This window comes from Indicator indicator, chromosome 10, assembly GCF_027791375.1.
Source record: "Indicator indicator isolate 239-I01 chromosome 10, UM_Iind_1.1, whole genome shotgun sequence".
NCBI lineage: Eukaryota > Metazoa > Chordata > Aves > Piciformes > Indicatoridae > Indicator > Indicator indicator.
The window spans coordinates 7794618-7809045 of NC_072019.1; the positions used below are offsets into that span (position 1 = coordinate 7794618).

The 14428-nt window shown below is 39.0% G+C and overlaps 1 protein-coding gene across 1 annotated transcript in view; it reads right to left on the reverse strand.

The window, feature by feature from the left end:
- Nucleotides 1-6298: 6298 nt before the first annotated feature.
- Nucleotides 6299-14428, reverse strand: part of LOC128969456 (vitellogenin-1-like) — a 43138-nt gene continuing 35008 nt past the window's right edge. Inside the window, exons 30-36 of the mRNA XM_054384303.1 lie at nucleotides 13865-14000; nucleotides 12355-12541; nucleotides 11823-11920; nucleotides 11133-11227; nucleotides 10874-11033; nucleotides 9536-9697; nucleotides 6299-6417 (exon numbers count right to left, since the gene is read on the reverse strand). Coding sequence (XP_054240278.1) covers nucleotides 6299-6417; nucleotides 9536-9697; nucleotides 10874-11033; nucleotides 11133-11227; nucleotides 11823-11920; nucleotides 12355-12541; nucleotides 13865-14000 — 957 coding nt within the window. The remainder of the gene's footprint in view (nucleotides 6418-9535; nucleotides 9698-10873; nucleotides 11034-11132; nucleotides 11228-11822; nucleotides 11921-12354; nucleotides 12542-13864; nucleotides 14001-14428) is intronic.

The following is a 14428-nucleotide window of genomic DNA, read 5'->3' on the forward strand; positions in this document are numbered from 1 at the left end:
GCCACTTTTCACAAAGGCAAAACACTATTCAGATACCCACATTATCTGCATTGAGTTTGAAATAATGTCGACAGGTTAGTGTCATGCTGAGATAAGCATTTGACTGCCAGTCCTAGCCACAGCCTAAGCCTACATCAATCTCTTATGCCCACAGTGAATGTAAGCTGTATGTCATCCCCTGTGTCTCATGGTTGTGAAGAGATCTTGAATACTAATAGGTTTGTTTTTTTTTTTTGACCCCATGAGCAGGAATCTAAGTAGAATTCTAGTGTTAGTTTATTAATCCCAAATTTTTGGCTCTGTTTCTTTTGCTGTAATTATCTTTTTATCGGTTGGCAAGTAAACAAATCATCAAAGCAGCTCTATCTAGGGCAAATTCTAAATCCCAGCAGAGATAGATATGACCACTATTAAACAAGGCACTTCAATCTTGTTTCATATAATGTCTCTAAAGAATGTTGAGTTACTTCTGCTTGCAGAGGTTAAGATGATACATGGAGGAATTAATGTAAAAAAATAATGGAGATAAGTTTGAGGGGAGCTAGTCGCAGCATTCCATGCATTTACTACCCCTTGTTGTATTTTGAAACTAATTTAATCACTGAAAGATTTTAGTCATCATGAAGCTTCAGAACTAAAAGATGCTGTGATGCATTTCCCCAGTGAGATAGAACAAAGATGTGGCAAAAGCCAGAGAATCGTTATTTCAGCACTCAAGTTTAGTACTATACTTTTTACAGTGACTCTTGCAAAGTTCATGCAGGGCTTGGGGTTTGATGGTGCAGTTAGCACTTTTTTCTCTAAACCATTCACAATTTACTTAAAGGCAAAAATGCATCAAAAATGATGGAGAATGTAGTGATCCAGTGACAGGACTCAGTTTACTTGGACTAGCAGTATGCATGACCTGATAAATCCCAGTTAGCTACTACTGTAAAGATTTTGGGTTGAGTTGGACTTTATTATGCTGATGGCAATTAGAGTCCTGTAGAATAATCCACAGAGGTCTTGGATGTTCAGACTTCTTCTGGAACCTGAACTCTAATCTTTCCTAACATCAACAACACACCTTTACAACTACCATGCCACAGTTCCCTGGCCTTTTAACAGTTTATAATTGTAGGTAAGTGAAAAATAGGGCATAAGAAAAGCACGTACAGAAGAGATAGAAAGCAAGTTTGTAAAGCTCCAAAAGATTCAGCAGGCTGATGTTTTAATGCAGAGTGCAGTGTGAATTTTGAAGCTTCCTGAAAAACTCATAGATGGGGCATGGTGCCCAGGTGCAGGGCTGCCTGCTTCCCTGCCAGGAGCTGAGTGAAGGTGTATTGTGCCCAAGTTTGTCATGCTAAAAGAAGATGAACAGGCCAGACCACACAGATAAATAAGGAAGGGAAAATGGGATGTCAGGAAGAAACAGGCTACAGACAATAAAGGTAAGTGCTGTGATCAGATCTATCTATACATAGTTCCTGCTTCCCAAAAGCCATCTGAAAGTAAACTCAATAATGATAGGACATGTTAGTGTTCACTGTAAACTACAGCTAAGTGAACTGAAAAGGAAAAAAGGGGGGGAAAAAAGAGATACTTTTTTTTGGGTACATTATTTTCAGGTACCAAAATAACAACCTTCTTACAGTGGTTAAGGAAGAGCTGTAAGTGCTATTTTCAAACGCTTTGAATTTTCTTAGTAAACTGTTCTCCTAGCCCTACTTGCAACGTAATTACTGCCTACCCAGCAATAACAGAAATGAGAATGTCTTAGGCAATGTCTTTTTCCTCCAGAGACAATGTGAAATGGTGTTCAGAAAGGTACAGAATTGTAATGTACTTACAGGAAAAAAAAACCCCCACACAGTAATCAATTATAGAAGTTAGAGGGGAAAGAAAAAACCACCCCCCAAACCTTGATAGAATTTATATAAAACTGTCTGGAATGTACTACAAATAAACCTGGAGGAAAAAGATTTAAACTGTTGTTAGTAAATAAAAAAGCCAGTAGATGGCATGAGAGACCTTGATATTCAACATAAAGCTCAGCTGGCTGCTAATAGCTACTCTCTTCTGCAACCTTCTGTGCTGTCTCTGGTTTTAGCCCTAACTACTGTATTTGCTAGATTCCTGAGGTTTCTTATTCATCAGCTACACTTAGATCCACACAGTACATTTATTTTTAGGGACAACTAAAGTTCGTTTAATAGTTCATTCAAACATGCTGAGTAAAAGCCTGGCTCTGTGGAGTTTAACCATTGACTTCAGTGGGGTTGGAATTGTACATGTTATTTTTTTGTTAATGCCCATGCTGCGGAGCAGGCATTTCTTTTCCAGGAGAGGTCTGGTACTAACAGTCTTGTCCTTTCCTATCACACTGCAGCTCCTTTCTCTGGAGCAAAATGTCCTCAGAGTCTCTATGTCATTTAAAATTAGTGAATCAAAAGAGTCAGGTCTGATGGACAAGGGGTTTGTTGTCTTTGCCTGGGATACAAAAGACTATGTTTCCAATAACCTCTTGCTTATCTCACTGTGATAGCAGAATCTAATTCTAGGCTTTTATGAATAATCCACTAAAGTTTAACCAAAGCTGACCATGAACAAATTAAGTCCATTGTTTTGATTTTCCCCCCAAATATATAGTTATTTTGCAGTTGGATGAATCTGAAAATGGAACTCTTCAACTTGGCAATAAAATCTACTTATGTGGTGAGGAGAGCTAGTGGAAAACTTTTTGATACCTAGAATCACTGAAGAATTTGCAAAATATGTATGGGACTATAAATTCATAAATATTTCTGCTTGACTCCAGCAAGTAGGTAAGTAGTCATATCCTTCTGATGCAGAAAATGAGGCACAGAAATCCCCAGCCTCATGTAAAACTGCATTACACAGCTGCAAAGGCAGGATTCAGACTCAAGCCTAGCCTAATCTTAGGTCTGTATCTTTTTTCTGACACTATTTTTTTTTTTAAATTTTTAAACAATACTGGAGTACTGTAATTGCAAGGTCATGTTCCTTGATTACAAGAGTTAAAAGCCAGAGTTCATTATTTCATAAACTTGAGAAGCACTAGGAATGAAGAGTGCATAAAATCTCAGACTGTGAAGTACACATTTTAATAGTTGGTAGGCTATATGAGTTTGCTTTGCTTTAAAAGAATTGACAGGCACAATTTCCAAGTGAGGTTTAAACCTGGACTACAGATATCCTCTCAGATGGGTTAGAAATGTGGTACATTAGAAACTCCAGAAGGGCTTTTTTTTTCCCCACACTTGTACTGCTAATGCTCTTAATTCTTTTGGCAAAATGAACTGATTGTAAGTGTTTTGCTTTGCTATGCCCACTTCTTTACTAACTTTCATTATATTTAGATTTTACAGCTGCAACATCAGTGGAGTCTTTTCAGTCAGTTGAAGGCATTCAGTCATCTCAGCAAGAGGGAACTAATGAACAGGAACCGGACCACAGTGACAGCTGCCCCTTCAAAATGGAAACAATATGAGCTGTGTCTCACCTATGCCCTGCACAGTGGACATTGTGTGCCTGGATTTTGCATGGAACTGCTTTCCCCTCTAGGTGAGCCTGCACCCCAGCCTGGGCTTCATTACTGGTAGAGTAATGGTGAGTAAATTTCCTGGGGCATTTTTGTCTTTCTTTCCTTGTGTCTAGTACACTGTGTGAGCTAGCAGTTTCTGTAGGCTTTTTTTTTTTTTTTTTTTTTTTTGCTGTTGGGAGCTTTATTGCCCAAGAACACCCCAACCAGTGGACAGTACTAACAGAGGAGAATCTGCAGGGGGAAAGGCATACGAGTGTGGTTTTAGCATGGGCAGGATACCATTTTCCAGGCATGACAATTTAACAGAATGAGACAAGGTGTCTGTTCTGGTGGCTCCCTTTAATTGGGGTGTTGGAGGAGCCATCTCACAGGAACTAAAATAGTGCTTCAGCAGGCTTGAACTGGCATTCTTACTGTACAGCACATGTTAGTATTATTATATATCATAATTTTAGAATAAACTAATTTAGGACTGGTGATCAGTCTCTGCAGTCAAATTTTTTTCCATTGACTTCAACAGTCTGTATGATTTTTTTTTTCTGGGGGGGAGAAGCATTTTCCTTTATGAGCTGCTTGTATTTCTTGTACTGTACATTCCATCTTGATCATTGTTAATTAGTGTCATGCTTCTGTGTAGATAACTATGTTTTACTGTAAGCAGAATTATTTCTATTACTAATGACTTCTTGCTGTTACTAAATTCCTGTTCTAGTAGTTGAGCGTGAAAGTTCATTTTCCTTCTCTCACTACATCTCTTCACTACCTTTGTCTTATTTGAAGTGGTTAACTGCCAAAAATTTCTCTTTTGTAAACAAGCAGATTAAAGAGAAAAGTGTTGGATTAAAAATGACAGTCTGATCCTATGAAAGTCAGTGCCGCATCTCCCACAACCCATGGTGAAAACAATACCAGGAAGAAAAGGGCTCTCCAGGTATATTATTAGTAGGATTTTAAAGGAAAGTGGAGTACAATATTCTTTCTCTCTTGTCTTATTTGGGGCTATACTTTCTGCAGTGTAGGTCTTCTGATGAGTTGGTAAAACTGTGCTTTTGTACAGGGAATTTATGATGCTCTATTATAAATAGAAACAGTGTAAGAACTCACATCACTGGTCTTAGTTTGACCATACTTGCATGAAAAAAACCTGTTGAACAGAGCACTGGCTATCTGCATATACACCCAGTATACATTAGGCTTCTCATATACAACATATAGACTAAATTAAGGCTCTGAGAAGGAAAAGAGGCAGCTAACCTCCTTTTGGTCATTGTAGGTTATCCTCAGGAGAGGCTTAGGGGCAGAAGCAAACATGCTTGCCATAGAGTACGCATCAAACACCAGGGCTCAAGTTTGCTGAGCCTTGGTTTGAACAATCTCATAATGGCTTACTTCTGGAAATAATTAATTAAGTGCAAGCACACTGAGAAAATTTGGATATTTCCTAATTTTAAGTTGGTAGCAAGCAACTAGAGTAGAGAGGAGTGCAATAGATTATTTGTGTTTCTGCTTTTGAACGAAAAATGCAGAGAAATGATATTCCGTAATTTTTCAGCTGTTTAGTCTTCATTCCTCTTTCTGATGGCTCAGCTTTTGATTAGAAAAGGAAGTGTTTTCTTCAATGACAGTTTCCTGACATGATTTGGGTTCAGCAGTATCTTGCCCATGCTCAGGCTTCTCTTGGAAGAGTAGGTTGGCTGCTATGGCCTGTTATGCAAAACATGTCATGGCTCACTGCATGGCTGATTCGTGTACAAGGTGAAGAGATATTGTGCTGTTGCTGGAGGTTTGAAGGTGCCACCTATTCCTGGTCCCCTGGGGTAGGAGGGAATTGCCTTTTTGCATAGGTCTAGTGAAAGCTAGCAGGTTGACACTTCACTGTTTAAACAGAATCTAACAGTCCTGCTTGTACTTTATTTTAGCTTTATGATGCTATTGAACTGACATATTTTTCTATACATTATATATATATTTTAGAGTATTTGGAATTATACATTATGTATTATTGTTCCCTGAAGTTTTTGAAGGCATCATTTTCATAGGTATACAATAGGAGACTGTGAACCAAAAAAAAAAAAAAAAAAGTTCCTATTCACACTTTTAGCTCATGAAGCAACAGCACATCCATTGAAATTGAAATGAAAATGAGGACTGTGTCACACACTATAGCTCTCTGGAAAGCTACAGTGGGAGTCTAGCAGTCCAATTCATTCCTTTGTAGAATATACTAAGGCTAATGGTCTTGCTGGGAGTAAAATGTATTTTTTTGCAGAATGGTTCCAAGAACAGACTTTGCTCTTTACCAGAAAACATAAAAGAAAACAAATGCTTACTGTGTCTTTAGTATGCTAAATATTAAATTCTTTGCACAATGGAATGTTAGCAGTAGCCATAATCATGTTTTCCTTTCATCACCTAGTGAACGTAATTTTAAGAGAGGACTGCTGTAATTATATTTCAGACGAAAGGAAGCAGAATTTCTGGATAATATTATAGTTGGCCTGATTGTTTTGTTGATAGGGGAAAAAATAAAGAGGGAGGGAGACCACATGAATACTTATTTAATGAACAACATATTTATTAAGCAGTGCAGACTGTACATAATGCATTTGACTTCAGATGCAGTGCAGTAGGCTTATTTTCTTCAAGCACATTTCTTAATATTTTACTAGGGCTATTACATTCCTTTCTTATCTGTCCAGCTATTCAATTATTTGTATAGTATGTCTATAGCAGAACACTAAAGCATTTAGCTTAACTACAGTTACCAGTGCAGGTACAATCGATGTCAGCATCCACAGACTCCACAACATCCTCAGACGCTGATTTCTTATCGCTGCTTCTTTGCCATTCCTGCAGGCTTCCAGCAGTCTCTGTCAGAAGACAGAAGGCATTAACTAACATCAAGCAAATTAACACATTTCAAGGAAACACTGTTTTGATGGCTGCCAACTCCCTCATCAGGTAAGGAATGAAATTCTGCCCCCACGACTGACATCTAACTGATTCATTGACTTGGAGCAGAATTTTCATCCATGATATAATTACTATAATACTTCCCTAAACCCCACATGAATAACGTTTCAGGAAGCACAAAGACAACAGGCAGGAGGGTTGTAGAAGTGCTGGAGGTAGCCACCATCAATATAAGACCACCTCGTACTAATACACTTCAGAAATCTCTTTTTATGTTACTGCTGCATATCAGTGCAGATTTCCACTGACTGTTTGTCGAAGTTCATTCTGAAGGATAAGCCCTTTGGAGAATTTTCAGAGGTTCATAAACTTCTAATTAAAGTTTCCCATATATTGTGAAATCTGGCAGAGCATTGTCAGTTACAGTATTAACCTTATCACACTGCTTTATCAACAGCAGCCTGAATAAGCCGTATCCCTTAATGCTGAAATAATCTAACTGGAATAATGATATTCATCCTGCCAATAAATATTCTTAGCTAGTTGAAGTTTTATCATTGCATCTGGAAGAATATTAGAACATCCATTTAGATTAAGTTCTTATAATGAGAATGGTAAAGCTTTCATAATTTTGCCTCCACTTGTTTTAGCTCTTAGTTGGACAATACATTTATAAGATGCCATCTCCCATCACAGGGAAAGCTGGAGACCACTATATGGGTTCAGGTTGTATAAGTTACTTATTTCCTGAAATCCTAACACTTTTTGGCTAAATTACTGTCCAGCCTGAAGCACAGAATAAACTGGAAAATAAGTATTCTGCAGAAAAGAGCTGCAGATGCTTTTAAAAAAATAAATGTAATGTTCTCAAGCTCTGAAATTAGAAATGCTATGACAGATGAGTTCTACTTTATATATAAGTTAATTCTGGTTATGTCACTTACTATTGGCCACTCTGTGGGTCTGATCACTGCTGTTTCTCCAAGTGATTAAACAAAAGAAAAAAACCCAGTTTTTATAGGCTGGCCTTAAATTCCTACTGATTTTAGCCTGGAAAAAAGCAATCAGCTTGCTAAAAAAAGCCCAAAGGGTAGCTTTCTCCTTCCTCTTCCTCCTTCTTTCCCCACCCTGCCTCCTTTTACTCAGGATAAATAAATAAAAAAAGCCCTTGATTAGGAATGCTGCTAGCAGATTTCCCAGCCTCTGGTTCAGTAAATGAACCAGAGAAGTCTATAGTTGCTATAAAGGCAGCACTGGCTGTGACAACTAACATATCCTTTTTTTTTCCCCCTGATTTTCATCTTTTCTCACACATTTTTGTGAGAGAGAGAGAGACACAGCTTTATTATAGCCTAATATACTGAGGCAGTGAGTGGCCTAGGGTGATGACATTTCAGAAATACAGACTCGGACACACAAAAGAAATCTGTGAAACATGGATGTGACAAGATTTTTTTTTTGAGTGTAGGTTTTTCTTTTCATAAAAGGATGCATCTATTCACATCCCAGGGAACTGCCAGAAAACTATTAGCACTCTCTCTGTTGCTGCTTGTTGAATAGGTGGTTGTAGATGGTTCACTATTATAGAAAGGTACTCATTGCTTTTATGGGCTGATCAGCACATTGCAGATATTTAGTTACACAGGCAAAGCATGAAGTTCTACACAGGTGTGTATGAGACATAAAATAAGAGAGCCAGTGGTATTCTGGGGTGCATCAAGGAAAGTGTGCCCAGCAGGTCTAGGGAAGTTTTTCTACCACTCTAATCTGCCCTGTTGAGACCACACCTGGAATACTGCATCCAGTTTTGGGCTCCCTAGTTCAAGAAAGACAGAGAACTGCTAGAGAAAATCCAAAGAAGAGCCACAAGGATGATTAGGGGACTTCAGCATCTCTCCTGTGAAGAGAGACTGAGATCCCTGGGGCTGTTTAGTCTTGGGAAGAGAAGACTGAGAGGGGATCTGATCAATGTCTATAAATATCTGAGGGGGGGGGTGGGGGGGGTGGTGTCAAGTGGAAGGGGCCAGGCTCTTTTCAGCAGCATACAGTAATAAGACAAGGAACAACGGGTTCAAACTTGAACACAGATTTCACCTCAACATGAGGAGAAACTTCTTTACGTGAGGGTGACAGAGCGCTGGAACAGGCTGCCCAGGGGGGTTGTGGAGTCTCCTTCACTGGAGACTTTCAAAACTCCCCTGGATGCTTTCCTGTGCAGACTACCCTAAGTGATCCTGCTCTGGCAGGGGGGTTATTCTGGGTTATTCCAGCCAATAATGAATTTGGCCAATAATGGTTAACACAGACAACAGAGCACTTCAGTAGATACTCCCTAATGGTAGGTTTCAATTTAAGGTATATAAAATACTGTGTACTTCATTAAAAGATTGTATCTGTAGCTTCCAAGCTAGATTCTCCTCTCATGCTTATATTAACTTCAGTGTGAACCTGCCTTAGACAATGTATTGCACCCATGAAAAATTGGAATAAGTGAAAGGAGAAAAAGGCCTGATGTATTTAAAATTCTGGGGCACAAGTGTAGGTTTATAAAATACCTTCAAGAACAAACCGTTCTTTGGGGGGACTGGGGGGATCAATCTAGCCAACATTTCAGCAATGTCTTGGTGGTTTTTTTTTTTTTTTTGCTAATGTATTGCACAGTGGTATAGCACTGCAGCCTAATCATAGCAGTCTTGTCATGCTATCTGACTGACTTTCAATTGCCTTGCTTGCCCTGGTCTGCAGAAAATTGCAGGCTGTAACGTGCATAAAAGGACTCAACTTATCTCAACTTTATGGAGATACTGAAAAAATGAGAAAAAAAATAAACCAAAGAAATTATCAATCACTGCTGCCCCTTTTGCTGCCTCAGATGATGCTACCTACCATCATCTAACCTGGCTTTTAGCTGGCCAGTGCTGTCAGTGGTTATAGCAAATACTAACGGGATTAAACCCAGCATCTCAGAGAGAAGCTGGAGCAATACAGGTCTGTGTTTGGTGGCGGTGTGTTTTGTTCTTTGGAGTCTGGCAGAGCTCCTACAGTACATGACAGAGAGAGAGAAACATCTCCTACCTTTTGGGAAACAGTGGAAGCCAACCTTAACTGAAGTTTTTTCGATTGGAGTACAGTCTTTCCTGCATTTCAGTACTGGGTCAACAGAGTAGCACGTAGATTCCTCTCCATCAATAGTAGGATTTTGATTCAGCTTCACATAACTGCGCTGCAGCTTGCACCCTAGGAGGAAAAGGAAACATAGTTAAAATTGTAGAAATAAATTCCAATCGATTGTTGCAATAATAAAGGTCCATATTTTCTCTTCAGCTTTTATTAAAACACAGGTGCCTGACAAACCATTTTCACACTAGCAAGGTTACCAAGATAGGATGATAATAAGTTGGGGGACAGAGGAAGACAGAGGAAAGAGTCTGAAAGAGAAGCTATTTTTCAAATCTAATTGCACAATATAACCCAAATGGAATAATGTATATCCAGGTTTTTATAACTACATAATACAAAGAAAATAACCTCTCCTGTCTGAAAGCTATCAAGAACAGACACTACAAGCACAATGGCTACTTCATTGCATTAGGAATAATGTCAGCTGTAGTGAATAGATAAAAAAAAGGTAGCATTTATGTAATAACATCAAGGATAATTTTTGTATTGGATGATTTTTATAATGCTGCAATTATTTCACCAGAAAGGTATAATGTAACTTAACAGAATCCTAGCTATGATTCTGTTTCCTGACACACAGATAAGTACAGTTCTGCTGCCAGAGAAGTCAAGGAGAAAACAACCATTAACTTCAATAAAGTTATCTCAGGTCCAAGGTAAATGGAGACCTGCAGAACAAAACGGCATTGATGTTATGGGAGACTGTCATTGTGTTTCCAGCTACATGTGAAGAATATCTTTTCATATTTGCCTCAGATTACACCCTCAGATGGTGTAGAACAAAAATGAAAGTTTTTTTTCCACTCTGAAAATTTACATAAACTTAAGATCTGACACTGCATTCATAGGCTCCAACTTTGATTAAATTCAGTCTGCAGAGAACAGCTGAAACTGCTTTGATTCAGTGGTAAAAATCACACTTCTTTCAGCTAGAGGAAAATTAGGCCTGATTTTGCCTCTCCAAGAAAATAAAGCTACTCCGTGGAAGAAACTAGAGTAGAATCATTTAATATTGAACAGCACATGACACAAATGCTTTTGCTGTGGTATATATTCTCTCTATTCACAGAAATAGTTTTAAACAGTCAGTGGTTAATGAAATTAAAATGAATATATGTGAATTTTTTTTCCAAGTCAAAGATATCTGCTGCTTAAAAAAAAATTCTAGCTAGTGGCAGAGAAAAAGTAAAATCATATTCTTCACAAGCATAAAGTATTTTCAGAGGTACTCACCACCAGAGCAGGTTTCTTCTAGCAACACCCATGAGTGAACAAAAGCAGAACTGCTGTGTGCCAGCTTATGATTTGGCATTTGGAGTTCATTGTGCTTTTCTCTGTCATTATTTCCACAAACTCCACAGGTCTTTCCTCTCATCCATGAAGCAACTGTAACCTATGAAACAGCACAGCTTTGTAGCAAATACTGAAGTGTTGGTCTGTTACATTGCCGAGGCACTAAACAAAGAAAGCAGAAATGTTCAAAGCCAAATACCTTAAGGATCACACCATCAAAAATCACATTCTTCAGTCCATGTGCTGGAGCTTCCATGATAACTGTTCTTCCTTTTTTGTAAATTCTAACATTGTCTGTAAAAAGACAGTGAATCATAAGATGATCTGCTTAATTCCAAATTAGTAGAGAAACTGAGTAGCACAAAATGCACCATAATGCATTTTCCTTCACAATGGTAGGGTTGCTGCAGATGGATTTTATTTTATTTTAGATTTTGGTTTTTTTTTTTTTTGGTGGAAAGAGAAAGCAAAACCAGAAGAAATTCTCTCTTTATTTGTAAAAATACTCTACTACTGTTTGCTAGAGTTGCAACTGGATATTTTGCACCCATCCTGCAAAGTCATAAGATTATAATGACATTGCTGGTGCTCCAGCTAAATATCTGTACAAAAGCATCAAACTGTGACTACAACAAGAACTTGTTCTCTAAACAATCTCAAACCTGAACATACCATATGTATAAGAAAGGGCTTTATTTACCTGACAGTTATGCTGAAGACCACTAAGTGCATATATACTGAAGGAAACAGGAACGTAGGTCAATAGAAAGCTTAAGAACATAAAGTCTATAGCTTTTCTTTAATTACATTTATGATTTCATTGCACTGAGATTTTTCTGTGGAATTTATAAAAACAACTTGAAGTTACTTAGTTTCCAGGCCAGCTTACCTTTTTCATACTCAGAAACTTTGCTGTGTGATAGAACTGCTTCTTCATTGCATGTCACAAGGAGAGATGAATTTGCAGCAGGACAGATTGTAATGTTCCTTAAAAAAATAAAAGAGAAAAAAGAAAAAGACCCAAAATGAATAAATGCGAAAAAATTGAGAAGGAGAGGTATTTGTGACCAAAGCTAGTACCGAATCAATTTGAATATCTGAATTTTGAATGAATAAATGAGCTGCTTTCTCCCCAAAGTGCAAAATTCATTGGCACTTTGGGTTTTGAGATTCAGCCTTTAAAGAAAAGACAGCGTAGGGGCTTAATGAGCACATTATCATATAATGGTGGCTTTGAAAACGGAGACAAGTGGAAATAAACCAAAGTGTCTCAGATGAGGATTCCTTCTGAAAATCCCATCTTTCCCCAAATGTCTGATTGCAAACCAGTTTCACCTAGAATCTAGACATCTCCCATCCCCAGACTAAATCCCTGAAACTTTATATCTAATACCTGAGGCTTCAGGATAAACCATACTTACACTGAGGTTGTATTTATGTGAACCTTTCTGGAGAAAGACTGAGGATCAACCTTTCTTGTAGTAATGATGAATTTGGGGTGCTCAGTACAATCTTGGGCGACTATTAGGTTGCAGCTTGTATTGAAAGAATAGGTATGGCTCATGTGGTCAAATGTTTTGAAATCTCTCTCTGTGACTTCACATGTAGCTGCAAAACAAAACCAGAAAAGAAATGGCAGATGACATATGTGTTTCTGCAAAGTATTGAAAGCCACCTCTATAAGATTGAACTGCAGAACCAGCAGTGTGCCCAGGTGGCCAAGAGAGCCAATGGCATCCTGGCCTGCATCAGGAATAGTGTGGCCAGCAGGAGCAGGGAGGTCATTGTACCCCTGTACACAGCACTGGTTAGGCCACACCTTGAGTACTGTGTCCAGTTCTGGGCCCCTCAGTTTAGGAAAGATGTTGAATTGCTGGAGCATGTCCAGAGAAGGGCAACGAGGCTGGTGAGAGGCCTTGAGCACAAGCCCTATGAGGAGAGGCTGAGGGAGCTGGGACTGTTTAGCCTGGAGAAGAGGAGGCTCAGGGGAGACCTCATTGCTGTCTACAACTACCTGAAGGGAGGTTGTAGCCAGGAGGGGGTTGGTCTCTTCTCCCAGGCAACCAGCACCAGAACAAGAGGACACAGTCTCAAGCTGCACCAGGGGAGGTTTAGGCTGGAGGTGAGGAGAAAGTTCTTCACAGAGAGAGTGGTTGGCCATTGGAATGGGCTGCCCAGGGAGGTGGTGGAGTCACCATCCCTGGAGGCGTTCAAGAGGGGATTGGACGTGGCACTTGGTGGCATGGTTTAGATAGTCATGAGGTTTAGGGTGACAGGTTGGACTCGATCTTTGAGGTCTCTTCCAGCCTTCTTGATTCTATGATTCTGTGATTCTTCATCTCCTTGGTGGAACCTTTCAATGCTGTTTAGAATCTGTAAGGGCAGGATAGCAGTGCAGAATAACTAACATACATAGCTATACTAGTATTGATTTTGATTACTGGCTAAACACAAAACTCAAGCTAACAGGGTCTAAAAGGTACCAGATTCTTGAGAAACTAAAAATAGCAACTAACCATGATGAAAAGTGGTTCACATTTCTCACAGAAGTGCTTTCCACCAATCATCAAAGACTCCCATGACTCCTTTTTGAAGAAAATAAACATGGCAGAAAGCAAATGACCTCTCTTGTTGTCTGATGCCTCTCAATGCAGAGATGGCACCTTCTTAGAAGGGGCAAGAGACAGCCTCTAGTTCTTGCAGACAGATGTGATTCCTGAGCTCTGAATATTTACGTCAGCATGGAGTCTCTTCAACCACCTGCCATCAAACATGCTTCTAAATGAAGGAACAAGCTTTTCAGAAAACAGGGTTAAAGATGTTATGCTTCCCTAGAAGATGATTACAAGGAGAGGCAAGGCCTGGCCATGGCAGAGGATGCATCTGTGGACCATTGCTTATTCATGAGACAAGCATATAAGTAATACTTACATTGATCTTCTTGTGCTATTTGCGAAGCTATTTCTGGGAATAAATTCCAGGCAGTGATATCTCGAGCCTCATAAGCTGGAGACTGGCCTAAAGGCAGAGTGAGTGGCAGCCGGAGAGCCTGACAGTAAAGTGTTAACTGAAAAAAAAGCAAAAATGAAAATACATTAAGATAAACTGAAACATATTGCTCAAGATACGACAGCACACAAAACAAAATAGATTCTTATCTTGATTAAAAAATTGAATATGCATTTATGCAATGAGAGTTGGGGCTGTTCGAAGGGAAGGAACACCCACAGCTGCTCTGGGCAAATTGTTCCAGTGTCTCACCACTTTCACAGTAAAGAATCTAAACTACCTCATCTAAATATACCATCATTGTTTAAAAGCATTAGCCCTCATCCTATCACTATAGTCCCTCCCAAGTTTCCTGTAGCCCCCTTTAGGTACTGGAATCTAAGAGACAATGACTTGATTCCTTTAAAAATAAGGCAACAAGTTAAGTAACTGAGGAAGTTAATGGGTCTGTCTGTTAGAGTGAACAGCATCCATTACAGGTTGAAA